This window comes from Zea mays, chromosome 1, assembly GCF_902167145.1.
Source record: "Zea mays cultivar B73 chromosome 1, Zm-B73-REFERENCE-NAM-5.0, whole genome shotgun sequence".
Lineage (NCBI taxonomy): Eukaryota > Viridiplantae > Streptophyta > Magnoliopsida > Poales > Poaceae > Zea > Zea mays.
The window spans coordinates 90,435,779-90,460,935 of record NC_050096.1 but is presented as its reverse complement, the minus strand read 5'-3'; the positions used below and the strand labels follow the sequence as shown (position 1 = coordinate 90,460,935).

Genomic DNA, 25,157 nt, shown 5'->3' with positions numbered 1-25,157 from the left:
CTGTATAATAAATAAAATAATAGAATTTAACACAGGTAAACAGCCTTAACAAATAAAGATATAATTAAGCATAAATAAATATTTGATGCTGAAATTAACGACACACTAAAACCCAGACTGTCACGTTGTCTCACTACATCGCTATCATCATCGAGCAATCAACTCTGCCCACAAATTGTGCAATCACACCCAAGTAAATAATACTAGCAAATTGCACAAAATTACTCAATAAATATAGAGATGCAACGGGTAACTCACATCACGTAGATTGTCTATGTGGGAAGACCAGCTCAACGAACACAAGGTTCTGTCCCAGAAAACCAATTCCGTCGCTCACGTCCGGGCCTGCACGGTGGGAGGTTGACGGAGATACTAGAGCCGCTGCCGAAGCCGAAGGAGATGTCCATGGCACCAGCCCAAGAAGAGGAACACCACGCAGTAGAGAGCCCAAGCACCAGGCCACGGCGGACAGAGATCTGAACAGACAGAGCACCACACAGGCGCACTATTAAATCAACAGAGCACAAGAGAACCTCGCTGCGCACGAGCAGTGCCACCTCCACCTTCTTCCACCAGCATGATGAACACCAGAACACCAAGAATCGAAGGAATCGATCCAAACCGTGAATAGAATCGAGAGGAGGAAGTTGAAACAAAAGCTAGCAATTTTTGACCAGATCCTGAGGAGGGAGATTGTCTCCATACTTAAGGAACCGTCCTCGAGGAGGTTACGCAGGGGCCGACGAGGAGTTCACGAGCGCCGAAGGAACCGGCTGCTCCGCTCCGCCGCTAGGGGAGCCAACTACCTGTACACTCCCTGCTCTCTGTCTTCCTCATGGCATGGCATACGACGTGCCCTAGGGAAGTGCTGGCCCATGGGCTAGCTCGGCCACCAGGCCTAGTAGCGGCCCACCCGGCTGGCCTCCCTTTTTTATTTTTTATTTTTTCCATAAATAAAGTGAAAATCTCTTAAATGGACAACACATCTTACTATACTTCTTGCGCTCAAGGCGCTTAGAAGTAGTGGACGATTCGGAGCTTGATGTGGAGGGTGACGAAGAGTCGGTCTCATAGTAGACCACCTTCTTCATCTTCTTCTTCTTCTTGTCATCTCTCCGATGCGACTTGATGAAGGAAGAGGATTCCTCCTTGTGTTTATTGCTGGACTCCCTTGAAAGAGTCCTCCCCGAGCTTGCGGCCTTTTCGCCGGTCATGATCTCCCTCTTGGCATGATCTCCAGACATCACTTCGAGTTGGTTAGGCTCTTAATGAAGCACTGGCTTTGATACCAATTGAAAGTCGCCTAGAGGGGGTGAATAGGCAAAACCTGAAATTTATAAACTTAAACACACACTAAGGTCGGGGGTTAGCGTTAGAATTAAATTCAAGTCCAAAAGGATATCTCTCTTGCTAGGAGTTGCTCAAGGATTGCGGATGACGTATGGGAGACAACTTAAATTCACACTAGCAAGGAAACATTAGAGAGGGGAAAACAAATCAAACAAGAATCAAGGCGAGTGAACACGACGATTTGTTTTACCGAGGTTCGGTTCCAAAGAACCTAGTCCCCTTTGAGGAGGTCACAAAGACCGGGTCTATTTCAACCCTTTCCCTCTCTCAAACGGTCACTTAGACCGAGTGAGCTTTTTCCTTAATCTCTCGAGTCACTTAGACCCCGCAAGGACCACCACACACTTAGGTGTCTCTTGCTTCGATTACAAGTCACTTGAGAAATAGAAATGAGAAAGGAAGAAGGCAATCCAAGCAACAAGAGCGCAAATGAACACAAAATCTCTTTCTCACAAGTCACTAAGTGTTTGAGATGAATTTGGGACTTGGAGAGAATTTGATCTTTTGAATTGTGTCTTGGAGTGAATGCTAGAGCTCTTGTATTGAATGTGATTTTCAGAAAACTTGGATGCCAAAGGTTGTGGTGGTTGGGGTATTTATAGCCCCCAACCATCTTGTAGCCGTTGGCCAAGGCTGCTGCCGATGGGCGCACCGGACAGTCCGGTGCGCCACCGGACAGGTAATGTGCGCTGTCTGGTGCACCGCCACGTCAGCCAACCATTAGGGTTCGGACCTAGTCGACCGTTGGAGCCTTTGTATTCTTGCGACACCGGACAGTCCGGTGCCCTCTGACTTTGCTGCTCTGACTCTGTCGTGCACTTTTCACCGTGGCAGGCGCTTTTGCAGTCGACCGATGACGCGAGCTAGTCGTTGCTTCGCTGGTTCACCGGACAGTCTGGTGGCACATCGGACAGTACAGTGAATTATATCGGAGCGCGCCCTAAAATTCCCGAGAGTGGTTGGTTTGGAGTTGTACGGGCATGGTGCACCGGACACTATCCAGTGGCACACTGGACAGTTCGATGCGCCATTTTTCAGCACACTCAAGTCCTTTTGCTCCAAATAAATTGTGTCCTTTTCTTGATTTCTTTCTTGGTTTGTGTTGAACCTTATGCATCTGTAATACATGAATTCTAGACAAACTTGTTAGTCCATGTGTTTGTGTTGGTCGTCAACCACCAAAATTAATTATAGGAAATAGTTAACCCTATTTCCCTTTCAAGATGCCTCTTCGTTATCCTCGCATTCCTAAACGCGCTTCCTTACTTTCCGTACCCCTAGGAAAACCACCATATTTTGATGGTGAAGATTATTGTATGTGGAGTGATAAAATGAGGCATCATCTAACCTAACTCCACGAAAGTATATGGGATATTGTTGAGTTTGGAGCGCAGGCACCACATGTGGGCAACGAGGACTATGACTCTGATGAGCCCGCTCAAATAAGGCACTTCAATTCCCAAGCCACCTCTATACTCCTCGCTTTCTTGTGTCGAGAGGAGTATAACAAGGTGCAAGGGTTGAAAAGTGCCAAAGAAATTTGGGACGTCCTAAAAACGACGCATGAAGGGGACGAGGTGACCAAAATCACCAAACGCGAAACGATCGAGGGAGAACTCGGTCCATTCGTCCTCAACAAAGGAGAGGAGCCACAAGCAATGTACAACCGGCTCAAGACGATGGTCAACCAAGTCTGCAACCTCAGGAGCACCAAGTAGGATGACCATGAAATGGTCAAGGTTATTTTAAGATCTCTTGTCTTTCATAATCCCACTCAAGTGCAACTAATTCGTGGAGACCCTAGATATAAACAGATGTCTCCCGAAGAGGTGATTGGCAAGTTTGTGAGCTTTGAACTTATGATCAAAGACTCCAAACATATTGTCAACTTGGAGCAAGGAGCCACTGCCACTCCCAAGGTGCAACCCATTGCGTTCAAAGCAACGAAAGAAAAGAAGGAAGAGTCTACACCAACAAGTAGACTCCCAATCGACGCCTTGAAGCTCGACAATAAGGAGTTGGCTCCTATCATCAAGGGCTTTCGACAAATCCTCAAACAAAGGAAGGGGAAGGACTACAAACCCCGCTCCAAGAGGGTTTGCTATAGGTGTGGTAAGTCCGGTCACTTTATAGCTAAATCTCCATATACAAGTGACAGTGACAGAGACGACGACAAGAAAGGGAAGAAAAAGATGGAAAAGAAAAGATACTACAACAAGAAGAAGGGTGGTGAGGCGCGCATGGGGCGGGAATGGGACTCTAACGAGGGCTCCACAGACTCCTCCGACGACGAGGACACTGCCAACATCGCCATCAACAAAGTCCTTCTCTTCTCCAATGTCGGCCACAAATGCCTCATGGTTAAGAACAGCAAAAAGAAGAAGGTACATTCTAGAGATACCCCCAAATATACTACTTCCGATGATGAGGGTAGCTCTAGTGATAATGATGATGATTTGACTTCTCTTTTTGCAAACCTTACCAAAGAGCAAAAGAAGAAAATTAATGAATTGATAGAAACCATTAACGAGAAGGATGATATCTTAGAATGCCAAGAGGACTTGCTCGTTAAGGAAAATAAAAGTTTGTTAAGCTAAAAGATGCTTATGCTCTTGAAGTAGAAAAATGTGAAAACTTGTCTAAAGAGCTTAATATTTGCAATGATTCAATTTCTTGTCTTAGAACTGAAAATGTTAGTTTCATTGCTGAGATTGAAGAATTGAATGCTTGCAAACCATCTATATCTACCATTGAGCATGTTACCATTTGCACTAGACGTAGAGATATTAATGTTGATGTTATGAATGATCACCTTGCTATGATTAAAGAACAAAATGATCACATAGCTAAATTAAATGCTAAAATTACCGAGCATGAACTAGAGAATCAAAAATTTAAATTTACTTGTAGTATGCTTTATAATGGGAGACACCCTGACATTAAAGATGGCATTTGTTTCCAACAAGGAAGCCAAAGCAACATCAAAATTAATGCCCCTAAGAACAAGCTTTCTATCTTCGTTAAGGGCAAGGCTCCCATGGTTCAGGATAGGGAGGGTTATATTTTATATCCTGAAAACTATCCTAAGCACAAAATTAGAAAGATTCATGCTAAGAAATGTCATTCTATTTCTCATCATGCTTATATGTACAGTAATGAGGCTTCTAGCTCTAGGCATACAACTCATATAAAAATGCCTAAGAAAAGGATTGTTAATGCATGAATTGAGCATAGCATTTCATTTAAAACTTTTGATGCATTATTTGTGCTTACTAACAAATCAGGCAAGTTAGTTGCCAAATATGTTGGGGCAAACACAAGAGTCCAAAGACTTGTGTTTGGGTACCGAAGGTACTTGTTTCTAATGTGAAAGGACCCAAGACCGTTTGGGTACCTAAGAACAAGGCCTAAATTTGTTTTACAGGTTTATGCATCTGGCGGGACAAGTTGGATAATCGATAGCGGGTGCAGAAACCACATGACAGGGGAGAAAATAATGTTCTCCTCATATGAGAAAAACAATGATCCCCTAAAGAGCAAACACATTTGGGGATGGAAATCAAGGTTTGGTCAAAGGATTGGGTAAAATTGCTATATCTCCTGACCATTTCATTTCTAATGTTTTTCTTGTAGATTCCTTAGATTATAACTTGGTTTTTGTTTCTCAACTATGTAAAATGGGCTACAACTGTCTATTCACTGATATTGGTGTTAATGTCTTTAGAAGAAGTGATGATTCAATAGCTTTTAAGGGAGTGTTAGATGGTCAGCTATAGTTAGTACATTTCATTGATAACAATGTTGAACTAGACACTTGCTTAAATGCTAAGACTAACATGGGCTGGCTCTGGCATCGCCGACTTACTCATGTTGGGATGAAGAATCTTCACAAGCTTCTAAAGGGGAAGCACATTTTAGGACTAACCAATGTTCATTTTGAGAAAGACGGGATTTGTAGCGCATGTCAAGCAGGGAAGCGGGTTGGAGTTCATCATCCACACAAGAACATCATGACGACTGAGAGGCCGCTTGAGCTACTCCACAAGGATCTATTCGACCTGATTTCTTACATAAGCATCGGTGGGAGTAAGTATTGTCTTGTAATTGTGGATGATTATTCTCGCTTCACTTGGGTGTTCTTTTTGCAGGAAAAATCTCAAATCCAAGAGACTTTAAAGAGATTCTTGATACGGGCTCAAAATGAGTTCAGATTGAGAATCAAGAAGATTAGAAGCGACAATGGAACGGAGTTCAAGAACTCTCAAATTGAAGGATTTCTTGAGGAGGAGGGCATCAAGCATGAGTTCTCTTCTCCCTACACACCTCAACAAAATGGTGTAGTGGAGAGAAAGAATAGAACTCTCTTAGATATGGCAAGGACCATGCTTGATGAGTACAAGACACCGGATCGGTTTTGGGCGGAGACGATTAACACCGCCTGCTACTCCACCAATCGTCTCTACCTACATCGAATCCTCAAGAAAACATCGTATGAACTCCTCACTGGTAAAAAGACCAATGTTCCTTATTTTAGAGTTTTTTGGGAGAAAATGCTTTATTCTTATCAAAAGAGGTAGAAATTCTAAATTTTCTCCTAAAGCAGTAGAAGGCTTTTTACTTGGTTATGACTCAAACACAAGGGCATATAGAGTCTTCAACAAGTCTACTGGATTAGTTGAAGTTTCTTGTGACATTGTGTTTGATGAGACTAACGGCTCTCAAGTAGAGCAAATTGATCTTGATGAATTAGATGATGAAGAGGCTCCGTGCATCGCGCTAAGGAACATGTCCATTGGGGATGTGTGTCCAAAAGGATCCAAAGAGCCTTCACAAGTACAAGATCAACCATCATCTTTCGTACAACCATCTCCACCAACAAAAAATGAGGAAATGGCTTAAGAAGAAGAGGATCAAGATCAAGATGATGAGTCACCTCAAGAGGAGGACATTGATCAAGGGGGAGATGAAGATGATCAAGACAAGGAAGATGATCAAGAAATTCAGGAACAAAGACCACCTTACCCAAGAGTCCACCAAGCAATTCAAAGAGATCACCCCGTCAACTCCATACTTGGTGACATCCACAAGGGGGTAACAACTCGATCTCGAGTTGCTCATTTATGTGAACATTACTCTTTTGTGTCTTCTATTGAGCCATACAGGATAGAGGATGCACTTAGAGATCCAGACTGGGCGGTAGCAATGCAAGAGGAGCTCAACAACTTTATGAGGAATGAGGTATGGCATTTAGTTCCACGTCCTAACCAAAATCTTTTAGGTGCCAAATGGGTGTTCCGCAACAAACAAGATGAGCATGGTGTGGTGACTAGGAACAAAGCCCGACTTGTTGCCAAAGGATACTCACAAGTCAAAGGTTTGGATTTTGATGAAACCTATGCACTCGTAGCTAGGATTGAGTCAATTCGTATATTACTTGTCTATGCTACTTACCATGCCTTTAAGTTGTATCAAATGGACGTGAAAAGTGCATTCCTCAATGGCCCTATAAAAGAAGAGGTGTATGTTGAGAAACCTCCCGGCTTTGAAGATAGTGAGTACCCTTCACATGTTTATAAGCTGTCAAAGGCGATTTATGGGCTTAAACAAGCCCCAAGAGCATGGTATGAATGCCTAAGAGACTTTCTTCTCAATAATGGATTTAAAGTCGGAAAAGCTGACCCTACTCTCTTCACCGAAACAATTGATAAAGACTTGTTTATATACCAAATTTATGTTGATGATATTATCTTTGGGTCTAATAACAAGTCATCTTGTGAAGAGTTCAGTAGGATTATGATACATAAATTCGAGATGTCAATGATGGGGGAGTTGAAGTATTTTCTTGGATTCCAAATCAAGAAACTCCAAGAGGGCACCTTCATCTACCAAACTAAGTACAATCAAGGTATACTCAAGAAGTTTGAAATGAAGAATGTCAAACCCATCAAGACTCCCATGGGAACAAATGGGCATCTCGACCTCGACACAGGAGATAAATCTGTAGATCAAAAGATATATCGGTCGATGATAGGATCTTTATTCTATTGATGTGCTTCACGACCGGACATTATGCTTTCAGTATGCATTTGTGCAAGGTTCTAGGCTAATCCTAAGGAAGTTAACCTTAGGGCCATGAAAAGAATCATGAGATATTTAGTTTACACTCCTAAGTTTGGGCTATGGTACCCCAAGAGATCTACCTTTGATCTAATCGGGTATTCTGATGCTGATTATGCCGGATGTAAAATTGATAGGAAGAGCACATCAGGGACTTATCTGTTTCTAAGAAGATCTCTGGTGTCTTGGGCTTCAAAGAAACAAAACTCAGTAGCTCTATCCACCGTCGAAGCCGAGTATATTGCTGCAGGACATTGTTGTGCACAATTACTCTGTATGAGGCAAACCCTTAGGGACTATGGCTACAAGTTGAGAAAAGTCCCTCTCTAATGTCATAATGAGAGTGCAATCCGCATGGCGGATAATCCCATTGAACACAGCCGCACTAAGCACATAGACATCCGGTATCACTTTCTGAGAGATCACCAGCAAAAGGGGGATATCGAAATTGCTTATGTTAGCACCCACAACCAATTAGCCGATATATTCACCAAGCCCCTGGATGAAAAGACTTTTAGCAAGCTTAGGAATGAACTCAATATCCTCGATTCTTGGAACTTTGATTGAAATCTTGCACACAGTGCTCATTTATATACCTTTGATCATGTCTCTTTCGTTTGGTACAAATACATATCTTATTCTTCCTGTTCCAAACCTAAGACTAATGTCTTTCCAAGAGTATTTTCATGATTAGTCTTAGATGGAAAGGGAAATGGAGAAATTGGCAAAGGCAAGGCTTCCACTACGACTCTATCGGTATCATTTATCCTTTGCCCTACTCATGAACTTTCATTCATATCCTTTTTCCAAAGGGGGGAAATTCAAGGCCTCTAGTTCTCTTCGTTTTTGGCGCTTAATGCCAAAGGGGGAGAGAGTAATAGGCCCAAAGCAAAAGGACCACACCACCATCCTGTTTTTTTAAAAAACTTTTTCCAATTTCAAATCATTTGCAAAAACCCTCTTGACAGCTAAGGGGAGAACTTCTTCAGGGGGGCCTTTTATTTAGCCAAAGAAAAAACATTTGAAATAGGGGTATAATTTTCAAAAACAACTTAACAAATGCTTTTAGAAATCATATTCTTATACCATTGGCTAATCGCAAAAGAATTTGAAAAGACTTTTCCAAACGATTTGTGAAAACAAGCTAAGTGGTGCAAATGTGGTCCAAAATGTTAAATATATCAAAACAATCATATATGCCTTCATTTCGAAGTAAATTATGCACATCTGTCAAATGCAAACTAGTTACATTTCTATACTTTGTATTTGCTTTGGTTTGTGTTGGCATCAATCACTAAAAAGGGGGAGATTGAAAGGGAAATGGGCTTAACCATTTCCTATAATCGATTTTGGTGTTTGACGACCATCACAAATGATATGGACTAACTAGTTTGCCAAGTTGATATTTTTCTCAGGTGCATAAAGTTCACATAAGCATACAAAGAAAATGACCTTGGGGGAATTCTACACGATTGGAGCAAAACAGAACTGCTGCAGCCTGTGGCACACCGGACACTGTCTGGTGCCCCGGCTGAGCACTCCGCGAACTGGACGCTCTCGAGATTTCTTGGTGCTCGTCCGCTAAAATTCACCGGACTATCTGGTGTGCCAACGGACTGTCCAGTGAGATAACAGAGCAACAGTCAACTTCGCCCAATGGTCGACTGCGCTGATTGTGACGCAGTCTGCAGCACAGAAGTCAGAAGTCAGTCTGCAACGATAGGATACACCGGACTGTCCGGTGCAGCAGAAGGACAAATGACTTCAACGGTCAACCGCTCCAAACCCCAACAGTCGGCTGACGTGGCACTCCCCAGACAGTGAATAGTGGAGTTTCCGGTGCACCACCGGACTGTCTGGTGTGCCCATTGACAGCAACGGCTGGAATAGTGGTTGGGGCTATAAATACCCCCAACCACCACCATTAAGGCTATCCAAGCATTCCAACTTTCTCATTCAATACTATAGCAAAAGAATAGACTCCAAAGACACAATCAAAGCATCAAATCCTTGCCAAGCTCCAAAATCAAGTGATCAAAAGTACTTAGTGACTTGAGAGAGTGTGATTTGTGTTTCTTTTGTTGCTCTTGTTGCTTGGTTGCTTTCTTCTTCTCACTCTAATCTTTCCAAGTGTTTTGCAAAGCTAGCAAGAGACACCTAATTGTGTGGTGATCCTTGCAGGGTCTTAGTGACCCGAGTGATTAAGAAGCACTCGACCGGTCTAGGTGACCGATTGAGAGACGGAAAGGGTTGAAATAGACCCAGACTTTGTGGCCTCCTCAACGGGGAGTAGGTTCTTTGGAACCAAACCTCGGGAAACAAATCGACGTGTCCACTTGTGTTGATCTTCACCATTCGATTTGTTTCTTCCCTCTCCTCTCTCCCTAAAGTTCTCTTGTTCACATTGTTTTGAGTTTGCTCCCAAGTTATTCGCATTAATTGAGCAACTCATAGCAAGAGTAACAATCTTCCACACTCCAAATTCACCATTATTTATTTCTAAACTTAACCCCGGGTGAAGTACGTGTTCAAAGTTCATAAATTTCAGGTTTCGCCTATTCACCCCCTAGGCGACTTTCAAAGTTCACTGGCAGAAATTATAGATATTAGTGAGATCAATGTTTAAGATATTTTTAGGATAAAGACCTCAATCAAAGCTAAATATCATCATGCTTGAAGGAGCTTCGGACAATGGCCAATGTTGAAGGTCACAGAAAGCTAAAGATGGAAAAACAAAGTTTCGGCGTCTCTAGAATCGTCTTCGAAGAAGAAAAATGAAGGATCCAAGGGAGAAGACATACACGACACATAAGAGTTATAAAATTATATAATTGTACCTCATCAATTATGAATGGCTATCGTGTAATAGAAAGAGCAAGGACGTAATTTTGTACGAAAATGTATACCGGTTGAACCCTATAAGGGCTTGTTTGTTTACTCTCAATTCATGTGGACTGGATGAGATTGAGTGGGTTTAATTCTCAAACAAGTCAAAATCTTTCATAATTTTTTTCAATCTCATCCAATTCACATGAGATAGGAATAACCGAACAAAGATTGAACAGATGAACAACACCACTGCTATAGGAGTCAGTCATTTGTTACCTTGTGTCTATAGCATCTTCTCCTCAGAGCCTCCGGAGGTAATATAATACATTATATTGAAGTCTATATTGAATGTTTCCTCCCATATGAAAGTGATATAAAGAGGTAAAAGAGTATTACTAGTTTACCTTAGTAAACAAATTAAATTTATGGATTTGTTCTCAACTAATTGGCCTAAAAATAGGAAAAGGTTGAAAGTACCAATTGTACTTTGGCAACCATTGCAAAAGAGCTCTGTATGTAGAAATAGCAAACTAAACCAATCCATTGAAATCCAAACAAAAACCCAAGAACTTTCAACCCAATTTCCTATTAAACTGAAACCAAATCAATACATGGAAAATATAAAGCCATTCTCACCCATCCAATGTATACCGACATGAGAATCTACTCCATTAAACTCATTTCAATTTGAACCATTAGCATGTCTACACACTATCATATTTAGGATACGTTTGGATCCATTAGCACTAAAAATAGTAGCTAAAATTAGTACTAGTGGATCAAACAAACCTACTAATAAACTTGTTAATTATTTTATTAGCTGATTAAGAGTGCTAATAGTTCATATGCCTCTTCAACTCACTATCCAACCACCTACCCCTATTAGCAAGTGGATTCAAATGACTTTCTAATAAAATTCGCTAGCTAAAAATAGCAACTGATCCATATCAGCTTTGAATGATTCGATTGAGAGGTTGGAGTATCTCATCCCTTTTGGTTGGCTTAGGCCTAAATGGATTCGACCCAATTAAAAGGTGCATTTATTTGATCAAATGTGATGATTCGATGGAGAGGTTTAGAGTGCCTCATCCTTTGTGGGTTGTCGCTATTGCCAGTAGATCGTGCATATAGCCATGTAAAACATTGTTTTACACTGTAAACTGCACTATTTAGAGAGCAACAATTAATATGCAATCAAGTCTTATGTGCAAGCATGCAAGCGATCTTCCTGGTCCGTTAGATCATCAACCATAATCGTGGTTGTTAGGGGTTTTCTATAAATCTATTGTTGACACCTTTTCGGGCGCCAATCACTATAACAAGAACCAGCGGTGGTGCCCTCTGCAGAGGCACGGACGGTCCACGACCAGGGGCCGGACGGTCCGCGACCTGGTACAGAGGCTTGGGTTCCCTGCCTGACGGCCGGACGGTCCGCGTGTGCGCAAGGGCGGCAAAGGTCGCTGGCGACGCCTGGATCTCGCTCCCGGGAGGGACCCCGTCGGGGAGGAGAGATCCTAGGTGTTGTCTAGGCTCAGCAGGCCGACCTAGACTCCTCTAATCGGCGTAGAGTCGAAGAGAAGCGGAGAATTTAGGGATTGGAATACTAAACTAGAACTAAACTAGAGCTACTCCTAATGCATAAGGTAAAAACAAGAAATATACTTGATTTGATCGATTGTTGGGGGTTCAATCGGTCGTAGCCCTTCATCTATATAAAGGGGGAGGTCTGGATCCGCTTCAAACTGTTTCCCGAGTTAATCCCGCGGTTTTAGGTAACAAATCCCGTGAGAAACTAGGAACCCTAACTGACTCTGCGCACGCGTGGACCGTCCAGCCTCGAGGCCGGACCGTCCGCTCAATTTGGTTTTCAACATATGCCCCCTGCCTTTTGGTGAAGGTTGACGAACCAAAAGCATATGAACTAAGCCTGATGTAAGTCATCGGCTTTACAATATGGAGATCATTCAATAAAGCACCATTGTATAAAGGTCGTTTCGGATTGTATCTTTCTCAGCCATGACCATTCAATCAATGGATCAAAAGAAATAGAATGGAGGTGACCCTCAGTCTGGATAGACAAAGGGACTATACATGTACCATGGATTCATCGTCGTACCATTCCATATTTGAACAGGATAATATACCGACGATGAGTAAACGGGTGGAAAGTACCCTGGTCCCATAGGATGCATAGGCGATGCTTGTTGTGTCGCCTTTCGAGCCATTTTGTTTGGCCGTTTTGTTTTAGAAGGTGATCGGGGTTTCTTCGTTGACCGATCACGTAGAACGGTCTTCTTGCGAGCACTCTTGGAGAGCAACTGATCAAAAGTAGGGTCAGCTTTGATCAGCCGACCATATGTGCTTTGCCCTTGCGCCTCTTTCCTTGCTTTGTGTGGAGGCTGACGCCTTTGTCCATAGGCGGATTGTCCGGCTGAGTTAGCTGGACCGTCTGTCTGAGCACCGGACCGTCCGCACGTAGGTGTCGGACCATCTGCGATGCTCGGGCTAGGTTGTCGTGCTTGGCTTATTAATTGTGCCTGCCCCCGGCGCCTTCGGACTTTTTAGCCTTCTCGTCTGGAGCCTTTAGAGCAATCTCCTTTTGTGATATATTTGACATGCGAGGATCGCCAATGACGATGCCCTTGCCTTTGCCTTTATCGGCGATTTCGGGCCGAACCAAGACCTTTTTGCATGTGAGTTCTATTGTATTAACAGAAAATGGTTGTGTGTCTACTTGCATCTCCTGAAAAGCCAACCGGCCCTCATTTATGGCCGATTGTATCTGTCGACGAAAAACATTACAATCATTGGTGGTATGAGAAAAAGAATTATGCCACTTACAATAAGCATGCCTCTTTAATTCGTCAGGGGGAGGAATAGTATGAGTTAATTTAATGTTGTCATTTTTTAGTAACTCGTCAAATATTTTATCGCATTTGGCAACATTAAAAGTAAACTTAACTTCTTCTTGTCGATTCTTTCGAATCGACTGTAAAGCAGAACATGCGGAAGGTTTAGCCTGTCCTGGCCAAACCAGTTCGGCGGTGTATACATCCGTGGATTCATCGTCCGAATTATCGTATCCCACTAGATGCATCTTATGGCTAGCCGATTTTGATGTTTCGTACTTCGGCTTTCACAAGTCATAGCCCGCTGGTGTAAGTGCACTAGCGAAAAGAATTGGGTGCCATCTAATTTTTCTTTTAAGTAGGGTCGCAACCCATTGAAAGCTAGTCCTGTTAGCTGTTTTTCCGTGACATGGATCTGAAAGCATCGATTTCTAGTGTCACGGAACCTTCGGATATAGTCATTAACCGATTCTTCAGGCCCCTGTCGGACTGAAGCTAAGTCAGCCAATTCTAACTCATGTTCTCATGAGAAGAAGTGTTCATGAAATTTCCGCTCTAATTCTTCCCAAAAGTTAATAGAATTCGGTGGCAAGGCTGCGTACCATGCGAATGCGGTATCAGTAAGGGACAACGAGAATAAACGAACGCGGTAAGCTTCCCCATCAGCCAATTCTCCCAAGTGTGCTATGAATTGGCTTATATGTTCATGCGTGCTTTTCCCACCTTCACCAGAAAATTTAGAGAAGTCTCGTATCCTAGTCCCCTATGGATACGGCACAGTGTCGAATCGGTGGCTATAAGGCTTCCGATACGATTGCCCTGTACTTGACATACTAACATCGAGTGTGTCCCTGAATATTCCGGCTACCTCATCTCTGATCCTCTCCGCCATGTCTGGCGACCACCCATTAAGTTTGTGGGTGGAAATCTTAGGTTGCCTGACATCACTATGTCAGCTTTCCTCCCAGGGATGTCTGAGGTGTGTGTTAGAAGTCCTATTAATGTCACCAGCTCCTGCCCTATACCTCTCATGCTCTCTAGTGGCCGAACAATATTCAGCCCCGTGTCCATGAGGTGGCATGGCATGGTTATAATGTGTTACTGGTGGGGGCACCATATTGTTGCTGCGATGAGTGTGGGAACGGTTGTGCAGCTCTTGGTTCTGCGTACGCATACCCGGACGGTCCGGCGTAAGGGGCCGGATGGTCCGCAACCGGGCCAAACGGTCCGAAGGTGTGTCCGGATTGTCCAGCCGTATATGGTGTTGCCTGGGTAGTCTCATACCCGGACCGTCCGTCGTAAAGGGCTGGACGGTTTGCGATCGGGCCGAATGGTCCAGGGCTGTACCCGGACGATTCGGTCATATATGGCGTGACTTGGGCGGTCTGCACGTGGACTCGTGTAGAGTCGGACGGTCCGGCGTAATACGCCAGTCGGTTCATGCCATATTCGGACGGTCCGGTGTAAGATAGCGGACGATCCGCAACATATCCAGACAGACCGGCATAAGGTACCGGACGGTCCGCGACATATCCAGACGGTCCGGCGTAATGTACCGGACGGTCCGTGATGGGGTCGAATTGTTCGGGGTTGTACCCGGATGGTCCGACCATGCACGGTGCGACCTTAGCGTTTTGTGTGCGGGCCTGCGTCGGGTCGGACGGTCTGGCGAAATACGCCGGACGGTCCGCGGTATAACCGGACTGTCTGAGATGATGCTCGGATGGTCCAGCCCCGTCCAGTACTTGTCGCGTGCCTAATGGCGGCGGCTGTGATGGTGACACGAAAGCGTGCATCGGCATACCATATGATGGTTGGGTCAAGGGTGACCCATTTGTAGCTGATGCGCTTGGCGCGGGTGGCTCTGTATTAGACTCACGCGATAGAAAACTAGGAGCAGTTGATTTCTCGTATGAACGTAAATGCATTTTAATAGATTCATCTACGTATTGCTTTAACTGATCTCCTCGTTGATCCATGAAAGTCGTAAGAGATACATCTGGAGTACTTACAGCAGGACCCTGAAGTGGAGGTAGGAGAGATTTCATATCGATCTCTCCTTGATGGATGATCTTCAGGTGGCGATCCACCGTGAAGTGTGACAAATACTTTTCTGCCGCCTCCTTGCGTCGCTCGAAGAGTTTATGCAGCAATTCCGCCTCCTCCTTGTCACGTTGTTCGTTCCATTGCCGCATCACCTCCTTCTCATCGCACATTATGAGGTCCTCAAAGGGTCTTTGGTCATTAGCCGGGAGTGCCTCCATGGTCGGCTTGATGATGTTGGTGGTGGAGATCTTGGTGTGATCCTTAGAACCGGCCATCTATATATGGGCCGATTTTTAGCAGATCTAGACACCTAGTCCCCAGCGGAGTCGCCAAAAGTATATTGACACCTTTTCGGACGCCAATCACTATAACGAGAACCGGCGGCGGTGCCCTCTGCAGAGGTGCGGACGGTCCGCGACCTGGTACAAGGGCTTGGGTTCCCTGCCTGACGGTCAGACGGTCCGCGCGTGCGCAGGGGCGGCGAAGGTCGCCGGCGGCGCCTGGATCTCGCTCCCGAGAGGGACCCCGTCGGGGAGGAGAGATCCTAGGTGTTGTCTAGGCTCAGCAGGCCGACCTAAACTCCTCTAATCGACGTAGAGTCGAAGAGAAGCGGAGAATTTGGGGATTGGAATACTAAACTAGAACTAAACTAGAGCTACTCCTAATGCATAAGGTAAAAATGAGAAATAGACTTGATTTGATCAATTGTTGGGGGTTCAATCGGCCGTAGCCCTTTATCTATATAAAGGGGGGGTCTGGATCCGCTTCAAACTGTTTCCCGACTTAATCCTGCGGTTTTAGGTAACAAATCCCGCGAGAAACTAGAAACTCTAACTGACTCTGCGCACGCGCGGACCGTCCGCTCAATTTGGTTTTCAACATCTACATGAGAGGGTGGTGAAGGGTTTAAGTGTTAAATGTGGTATATGGTTGGATCATGATCTAACAGACCAGAAACCTTAGACCAGAAACCTTGTTTACACGCTTGCATATAAAGCTTGATTGCATATTAGTTGTTTGCCTTATTTAGAGAGTGGAGTTTGATGGGATGGAGATAGTCTTAGGCCTAACTGGATCTGCTACGTAAGCCAAACAGGGTGGATCTGATCTCAGTGTAAGTGTGTATCTGCTCCATGGTGAATCTTATATTCAGATTTACTTTTTTTTTACCGATGGAGTTGTTCCAAACGTGCCTGACGAAAGCTGAGCCATTCTGATTCTATCAAAGATGACACCCGCGTAGCATCAGAAGCCAGGAAAAAAAGTCATAAGCTTTCCAGCTCAACTGAACCTGATATAATATGGACTAGTAGATCAATAAGTTGAAACTACATTGCCATCTCCCAAGTCTCCAACCATGAGCCCTTATATTAATTACTAGGTGAGTGCCCGTACGTTGCAACGGGAATATGTAATATAATAATACCCTATATACAAATGTGTATTATACTGTTATAAGAAAAAGTTTCGTAATCCATTGTGATCCTAGCCATACATAAAATTTGTTATTTTAATCTACCTATTTCACCACTCTATTGGAACCATCAATACCATGCAGACTTCTATATATGATAGTACAATGCATCACTTTTGTAAAAAAACACTATCAACAGTTGGCCAAAAGCAAAACAAGCTCAACACAGAAAACCTTTAAATATTGTATCTGCTCAACATTAAACCTGATAACTAAACAAATACCATCTACGTGTAACAATTGAACACTAAGGCGTCCAATCTCCCTAGGCTTCGAAACAAGATGTAGTGACCATGTTCAATGATTGGGTCAACTGCACGTGTTGGGTCATACCTTGTTTGGTGTGTTAAGGATGAACCGGTAACAGGACGAAGCTCACAATACATATCCAACACAGATTTCATGAGCTTACTGTTCTGAAAATGCTCTTTGTGCGAGGTGACCTTATTGTTATGGTTGAAATTGTCTCGCATGTAACCTTTAATACCCCACCATGCACCATCCTTTCCACATAGATCATCTATCTCCACAGCCTTGTCCCAGAACTTTCGTTTGAATCTTAATCTTGCCTCATCACTATCTCAAAAATAGCTATGCCCACCACCTGAAAGCCTCATCACTATCCCATCCTTCTCTATGATGCGATCCTTTTGTTTAAATAATTTCTTTGTGGAAAATAGATTTGACACACAAACTGAAGTAGTACATATGTGTGGTGTAGCCCTGCACCCTGAACATTGTTGATTAGTTGCATCCTGCTCATATCAAATTACCAGCAACCACGACAGATCAAACCAATTAAAGCAAAATGTTCCTCAGGTAAAATCCTATTGAGCTGGTGATGAAAAATCTGCAGGAAAGCAATTACTTAAGAGATGTTCTACATAAAGAACTGAATGCACATATGTTTTTAGCAACAAAGAAGATGTTGTCAGTAACTGAGTATTCACAATATCAATAGATAAGAAAGGATAATAAAGAGTAGAGACAGAAAAGGTTTATAGGCAGTCATTGAAATAGAAAAGGGAGGATGATGAATAAGGGGGAAATGTGTTATAGCTAGATCAATCTCTAATCCTTAGAAAGAGAGGAAATTATTGCATGTTCCATGGGATACTGAGCCTACCTGCAATATAAAGGAAATAGCAGATAACCATATGATACTTAATTAGGCCACTGACGACCTTATAGAGCAAGTGATCTGAAGTCACTGTATTCATCAGCTGATGACTAAGAAAGCGCCCATAAGTGTACAACATTGCCATGAAAAAGAAGTGCCTACAATAGGAAATAATACTTGGGCATAAACGTCACAACGGAAAAACAATACTGTTGAAAAGCATGGCAGCTGTGAAATTGACAAATTTATGTTTAAACTTGGTAGAATCAAAATGAACCATTGCTTACCAATTCAGGACCCTGAACCCTAGCAGTTGTTTCTCTTCACTGGATTTTCTGAGTAAGTTGAAAAGTTCTCTTGCCATGTATATTTGAATCACAACCACCATAGCCCAGATATATAGATGACCCATATATAAATAATAAAGGCAAAGCCTCCAATCATCCATACTGTAGAATACGTACGGGAAAGCATTGATTTATATTTGTTCTAATCATTGACAAGCAATGGTTGTCCATTAGCTCTATTCCCATCTGTGGTAGCCTGAAAAAATGACCAAGATTAGTACGAAAAAGAGCACCTAAAACAGGCTGATGCTCTAGCTTGAACCTTGTTTCAGTGTATTAGCTGAAATCTAAAGAGGGAGAGAGAGAGCAGAGCGCAATAAAGAGCAAAAGGAACAAGAAATTACTAACCTCAGTTGGATGTTTACGACGTCTTACACGGCCTACATGAGAAGCAGAAACATCGCTAGAGCTTGTGTCCCTTTGCATCACTGGTACTAAAAAAGTTACTAAAAAGAAAATAAAAGGCAACAGTCAATCAGACCAGATTTGATTATAAGATGAAATTCAAAATGTGTAGAAATCAACACATGTATGAGATAATCTATGGGCATTAGAACTGATTAAAAAATCCTTGGAACAAAACGCTTGATCAGTGCTCTGCTAAAAATTCAATGGTACTTTAATTGAACACCGGGCAAGCAAAACTCATTATAACAATGAATTCAAAGGGGTCTCAAACACAGGGCGTGCGGACAATAGGTTCAGCTGAAACTGAACCCCAGACAGTTTTGGAAAAGCGAACACAAACCTGTATTCCCCAAAAGGCAAACTGCTTTAGATGAACTGGAGCACCGTACCAGTCCTAGGAAGGAATTTTTGGATTTGAGGGACGGTAAAGGAACTAACAAAACGAGCAAGCATCCATCTAACTCCAATCAATCTAGGGTTCCTCGCCACTCTAGAACATCCAACTCCAATCAATCTAGGGTTTCTCACCAAAACAGCTAGGTGCCATGTTTTAAACGGAGGAGACCTGCAACGGCTGGCTAAGCGCGACCCCGCCGGGCCAGGGTACGGGAAGAGGAATGGAGGAAGGGGATTGGTGTGAAGAGTCGCCTGTGATTAATTTTTCCTCAGTAGTCTCCTGTAACCATAACCCAGACGAATATGTATTGCTTCCTTCCTGTGGCACAGAAGTACTTTGTCAAGTCTACTGGTGTTGCCTTGTTCCCGGCTTCCAGCGCCTATACAATGCTAATGATCGGCGCAACAAACAAGCACATCGTTCTCGCGATTATTAATGGGTGCGCGCAACCGCTTATCTAGAGCTGTCCCAAATCATCTCAATTAACAACTATGGCACCGTCCAATGAACAGCTGACAATTGCAGTTTGTGATGACATATTCCCCCAAAGAAACGAGTCGCCGCCGGCGCAACAACACAGCCATGAGCTAACCCCTTGGTGCCAACCATCTAGAGCAAGCACGCCATAAGCTGAAGTGCTAAACCGACACAGTTAGCCTGCAGTAGCAGCAGCGAAAAGTAGCGTCACTGGGAGACGGAGATACCTCGAGGTCGCGGAGCAGGAGAGGGTGGCCGGTTCCAGGGTGGGAACCAGGGGAGTATGCAGCAGCACAGCCACCTCGCCGGCGACGAGGGCAGCGTGCGTAGTAGCGGGACTCTGTGGAGAGAGCGCGACCTGCACCGTGCAGCTTCGGGAAGGGCGGAGAGGGGAGAGAAGCCTGCACGAGAGTTGTGGGCTTGTGGCCCTCCGTTTCCCAGCCACGGTGAGGTGTGGCGAGACTGCGAGACGGGGCGTGGGGAGGGAGCACATGCGGCAGAGGCAGATTGATCTGGCCAATGAGCAAGAGAGGAGGCGGAGGAAATGGTGAGGAGGGAGAACCTACTGCAAGTCTGCAACTGAATAGTGGGAGAGGAGGCGGAGGAAATGGGGAGGAGGCGTGACGCACGGATGGACGGTGCTGATTTGATGGATATAGATGGACGGTCCAGATTGGCTTGAGGCAGAACCAGGTGGAGGCAGGCTACCCCTTACAACCTTAATATAGTAGTATAGATATATCCTTATCCTCTTTTGTATTATGTGCACTTAAAAAAGACAGTAAAATTTACATGAAATTCAAAAGCAATCAATTCAAATATAGAGGATGTATGCTAGTGAGAAAAATGCTAAAAAGAAGAATCCATTTGAATAACTTCAGTTCATCCAAGAGATCTCCTTTAAGTATAGCTAGACACAAGCAAAATACCAACACAAAACTATACATTGCTATCTGAAACAAAAATAATATCCCACAAATCAAAACCAATAACACACGCAAAAGGAACTGGCTATGCTCCGGAAGGCAAATTAGTCATGGGACTTCAATGTTTTTGTAGGTTCTAGCAGTCCAATAAAAAAGCACTGAACCAACAAATAAGAATACATACATCAGAATATCATATAAACAAGAGAAGACAAGATAGCTGCTTACGTTTTTGTTCATCCAAATTTGGAGGAGTTGAGCTTGTCCTGGCAGGAAATTGCTGTACAAAATTGTATAGATGTAATGTAAGTAGAAAGCAAAAGGTAATTGCTAATACAGAGAGCTACATGACCCAAGCTGGAGAAAAAAAATAGATAACAAAATCATACCGGTAGCCCATTCATATTTATACTACCAAACTGAAAGTTAAACCCCTTTGATGTTTCTCCTGAAAAGAAATAAACAACAAGAAGAAGGTGGTTAATGATGCAGTATAACCTATCTAAAATATGGTTTGAATAGCCAGAGAGAAGAAGGTGTACAATGCCACCATAAATGGTAAAAATGCACATGCAAGTAAGGCAAACCTTGCGATCCTCCCTGAGGAAGGGCTGTGTTAGAGTTTTTTGGTAGAGCCCTTGGAGCAGCATGTGTAGCTTTCGGTAATGGTAACAGCGGATTAGCCGGTTTCTCGCTGGCAGACAATGAAGATGACACATGTGGATCTGGTGAATAAAAAAACATGTGCAATCAAATGAAGGAACACATCACGTTTATCAATCCAAACAGCACCATTCCAAACACAGTACAATATAGCGGAACAAAACACCTCACTCACCCTGGTGCTGTAGCCATGATGCGGAGACAGGAACATGCATGGCTGCATTCTGAGGCGCAGGTGGCGAGCGCGCAGGAGTTTGGAGGAGGCCAGGCGCTGGTGCAGGCTGGTAGCCAGTGGTGTCAGGCTGGTTCACCACCCTCTGGTGTCTGCCGTGGCCATTGCCAGGCTTTCTAATGCTGCAATCAAGATCCAAAGTTCTCATCAAAACCCTATCAACCCTGGCGAGATCAACCAATCGTGCGAGGCAGAGGCAGAGGGCAATCAGAATCCAACCTCTGATAAATTGTTGTAATCAGGGGCTGCATACACTGAACTACTGAAGCACACAGGAAAAAAGAGATGAGAAAAAACAAGGTCCTGTATTAAAATTAAACATGCTACGGTGACTGTCGTTGCATCAGTGTAGCTTATTTGTCTGCAGTTGCGGTTTTTTGTCGCTGTAATCAGGGGCAGTTATTTACCTGCGGTTGGATGAGAGAGGAGGCTGGCCTAAGGAGCCCGCGCCGCCCTTGCCTGCGCCACCGACTCCGCCTCCACGGTGGCCGCCGAAGCTGCTGGACCGGCTAGGTCTCCTAGCGTGCCCCTCGCCCCTGTCCTCTCGCTCGGACATAAATCCACTTCTCTCCAATCCAAACGACTAAGCCAAATTTACCTGCAGTTGGATGAGAGAGGAGGCTGGCCTGAGGAGCCCGCGCCACTGGTTCCATATGCAAAGAGCTATCAGGAGTATGGTCGGAAAAAAAAACTTGCTTTCTCAGAGACTTTGTTGCTGCTGCCATTCAGTAGCTCTGGTGCCATCCATGGAAGAGTGCCACAGACACCACCAGAAACCTGAGTGTTGCGCTTGATCCTTGACAACCCAAAGTCTCCAACCTAAGAATTAGCAAAGAATTATTAGTGTAACAGTTCAAACAACATGAGAGTCATGGCCGCGTCAGCGCCTGCCTTAATCTGAATAGCAGCGTCAGCGCCCGCCTTGCATTCTCCTTGGCACCCTTGGAACACATTAAAGGTCTGGTTGCGTAATAATTGCTTTAGGTTCGTAATTGGTGCTCCACAACCTTGGAACACATTAAAGGTGCGAAAAGAAAGCAAACCAAGTTCCATATGTGCAATAGTAGAGAAAAGTACAGTACAGGCAAAAGCAATTCAGGAAGCAAATAGGGGAATGAATTAACCTCACAAGCCCTTCGTTCAGTATGTCTACCTCACAGTCACTCCAATCGGAAGGAGAACCAGTGACATACTTATACTTGGGCGTCCCAGTGCCACGGAACGCATCCCCCGACGAGTTCCTTGATGGGGCAACCCCTGGTGCGTTGCCGACGACCCCTGTGTTTGGGGAGAGGAACAGCCCGGCGTTGCCACTGCCCCCACTCACACTCCCCGGGGCCATGACCATGCCACCGGTAGCGTCGTCGCCGCCGTCGATGCCGACATCGTTGTTGGACTGGAACCAGAGCATGTGATGGTTGTACAGCGAGGCGGTGATCCCCTGGTGAAACCCCATGGTGGAGTCAGCTGCCATCGCACCAAGAGCAGCTGAAAAATCACCGGACCGATCTACCTGCCCATAAAACCACAGACTATTATACAAAGTGTTGCAGCAATGCACAAATGAAAAATCACTGGACCGATGCGCTCCGCCTCGCCGGTGGCCAGCCCCAATGTCACACCCGGTTTTAGAAGGCAAACCGAATGCGAACCATGTACGTGCCAGGATCAGTTATTCACGTACACAGCAGTTACATAATATGGACATCATCACACAGTGCTCAAAATAGTATTAAAAAGGGATAATAGTCGATTACATCATACGTCTGAGACGTCCATATAGTTCTTACAATAAATCAAAGTGCGAAAACGAAACGTAGATAGCACGGCCTTCACAGGCAGCCGACTGGGGGTTGCCGCTAACCCACACCTAGAACTCGTCGTAGTCTTGGAACTCCTGGAAGTCTCCTTCCACAACTTCATCTTCGCCTGAGCAGTGGTTGCAATGCTGACAACCTGGGGGGGGTTTGGTGTGTAGAGCAAGGGTGAGTACACATCAACATACTCAGCAAGTATCCTGTTTGGCTGTAGTGGACTAGCTTTATGTGGGGATAAGTCAAGCAGTTGCTTTTAGTTGGTCAGGTTATTACTTACTAGTAGAAAGCCAGGTTTTAACATTAACCCAAGTTATTAACCCAATGTATCCTTTCCAAACGGAAAGAATACCACTTACCAATACCATAATCATAACCAGAACCATCAATCTCATTGCCACCTGTACCAAAATATCTCTGATCAAGTATCACTAATCACTGGAGCTCCCTTGGCCGCTCATAACCGTGAGCACGGCTGATATATCAGTTTCATAACACTCTGCAGAGGTTGTGCACTTTACCCACAAGCCGTGATTCCCTCTTGCCTCGGGCCGATCAAACCCTTAAACACTACCAAGGTGAATAGGCAGGGTTTCACTACGTAGCCTTTACAAAGATTCCCCGGGGCTGTAGCCACCCGTTAGGTTTCCTAAATGCACCGCACTCCTCCCCAAGGGGCGAACCCAAACTTGGCAGAGCGAGCCGCATACACCGAGCCCCATTGACGGCACGACGGCTAAGTGAACTACATCCCGGATCCTCTAATTATTCAGCTAAGGGCACCCCATTCCACCCTCATGGTTGCACTGTTTTCCCGGGCGGTCATCCATAGAACAGGTCCTTACGGAGAGGCACTCGAGAAACCGCTCGAGTCCCCTTGAAAACCACAAGTATAATCATAAAGAAGAACGGGAAAACAGCGTATCATAGATAATCACATCATGTTCATTGATTAGAGTTGAGCAATAGCATCAGACTAAGTAGTAATAATCCGACCCAAATAGGTAAACAAGGACATGGATAACAAAAGCTAGTCAATCCTTAGGTATAAATGTGTAATGCGGGAGGTGAATTAAAGAATGAATAGGACAGAGATAGGTCAAAGGACACTTGCCTCCACCAACCGACTGCTGCTCAGGGGCTTCTCCTGCGAATTTCTCGGGCTCTTCGACCGAATCGTTCTCTATGCGAGCGCAAACATACATACATCCATCCACATATTTAATACAAAAGAACAGTACACCATACAAGATAACAAATAAAGCGAATATGCATCAAGTATGACATTCGATATCGCATTTGTTATGGTTAGAAAGAAACGGAAAAGGTCTCGCAGGGGGTTAAATCTTATGCACTAATGACACAATTGGTTTTTAACAAAATAATTCTGTTATATATATTTATATATACTAATGGAAACCTAATCACTTTTAGTTGATCAACATTGCACAGGGTAAACAATTAACTACGTGAATCAATAGCATAACGGAATTTTAAATTAAACTTCCTATTTTCCCATAGCATGAACAGTGATTAGCCTACTTAAAATACAGTAATTATAATCACAGAAAGTAAATAAAATAAAATAAAAAATAAAATATAAAAAAACAGAGGGGGGGGGCGGTTGAACCGGCCCTAGGGCGGTTGAACCGGCCCTAGGCGGGGCGCGCAGGGGGCGGCCGAGCGGCCGAGCAGGGGGGGGGGGGGGGGGCGGGGCGGCCGAGCGGCCGAGCCGGCCGAGCCGGCCATGGGGGCGCGCGCGGGGGGGGCCGGGGGCGCAGCCAAGGGGCCGAGCGGGCGGGGTGGGGCGGGCGGCCGAACCGGCCATGGGGCCGAGCGGCGAGAGGAAGGGGAGGGAGGAGAGGGGAAGGGAGGAGAGGGAGGAGGGGGGGGGCTCACCGGCGTCGGGGATCGACGGCGAGGGGCGGCCGGCGGCAGGGGGCGGCGCGGCGACCTAGGGCAGGGGGCGGGTAGGGGGTAGGGGCGGCGGCCTAGGTGGGGAGGGAGAAAATGAGGGGGGAGAGGGAGAGGGTTAGGGGATAAGGGAAAGAGAGGGGGGGGGGGCGGCTGGGCCTATTGGGCCCAAGGGGGGGGCGCGCAGGGGCCTG

At 44.8% G+C, this 25,157-nt stretch overlaps 1 protein-coding gene and 1 long non-coding RNA gene across 2 annotated transcripts; both read right to left on the bottom strand.

Annotated features, from left to right (window-relative positions):
- Positions 1 to 20,561: 20,561 nt before the first annotated feature.
- LOC103637637 (uncharacterized) lies at positions 20,562 to 21,056 on the bottom strand. The gene is made up of 3 exons (XR_558217.2): positions 20,928 to 21,056; positions 20,730 to 20,788; positions 20,562 to 20,620 (listed from the first exon to the last, which is right to left on the bottom strand). It is a non-coding gene; the product is annotated as an uncharacterized lncRNA (long non-coding RNA).
- Positions 21,057 to 22,197: 1,141 nt separating this feature from the next.
- On the bottom strand, positions 22,198 to 22,709 carry LOC109943656 (uncharacterized). Its single transcript, XM_020547155.1, has one exon. It carries the CDS (start codon positions 22,707 to 22,709, stop codon positions 22,254 to 22,256), a length of 456 nt encoding a protein of 151 aa, XP_020402744.1. The 3' UTR covers positions 22,198 to 22,253.
- Between the last annotated feature and the right edge of the window lie 2,448 nt (positions 22,710 to 25,157).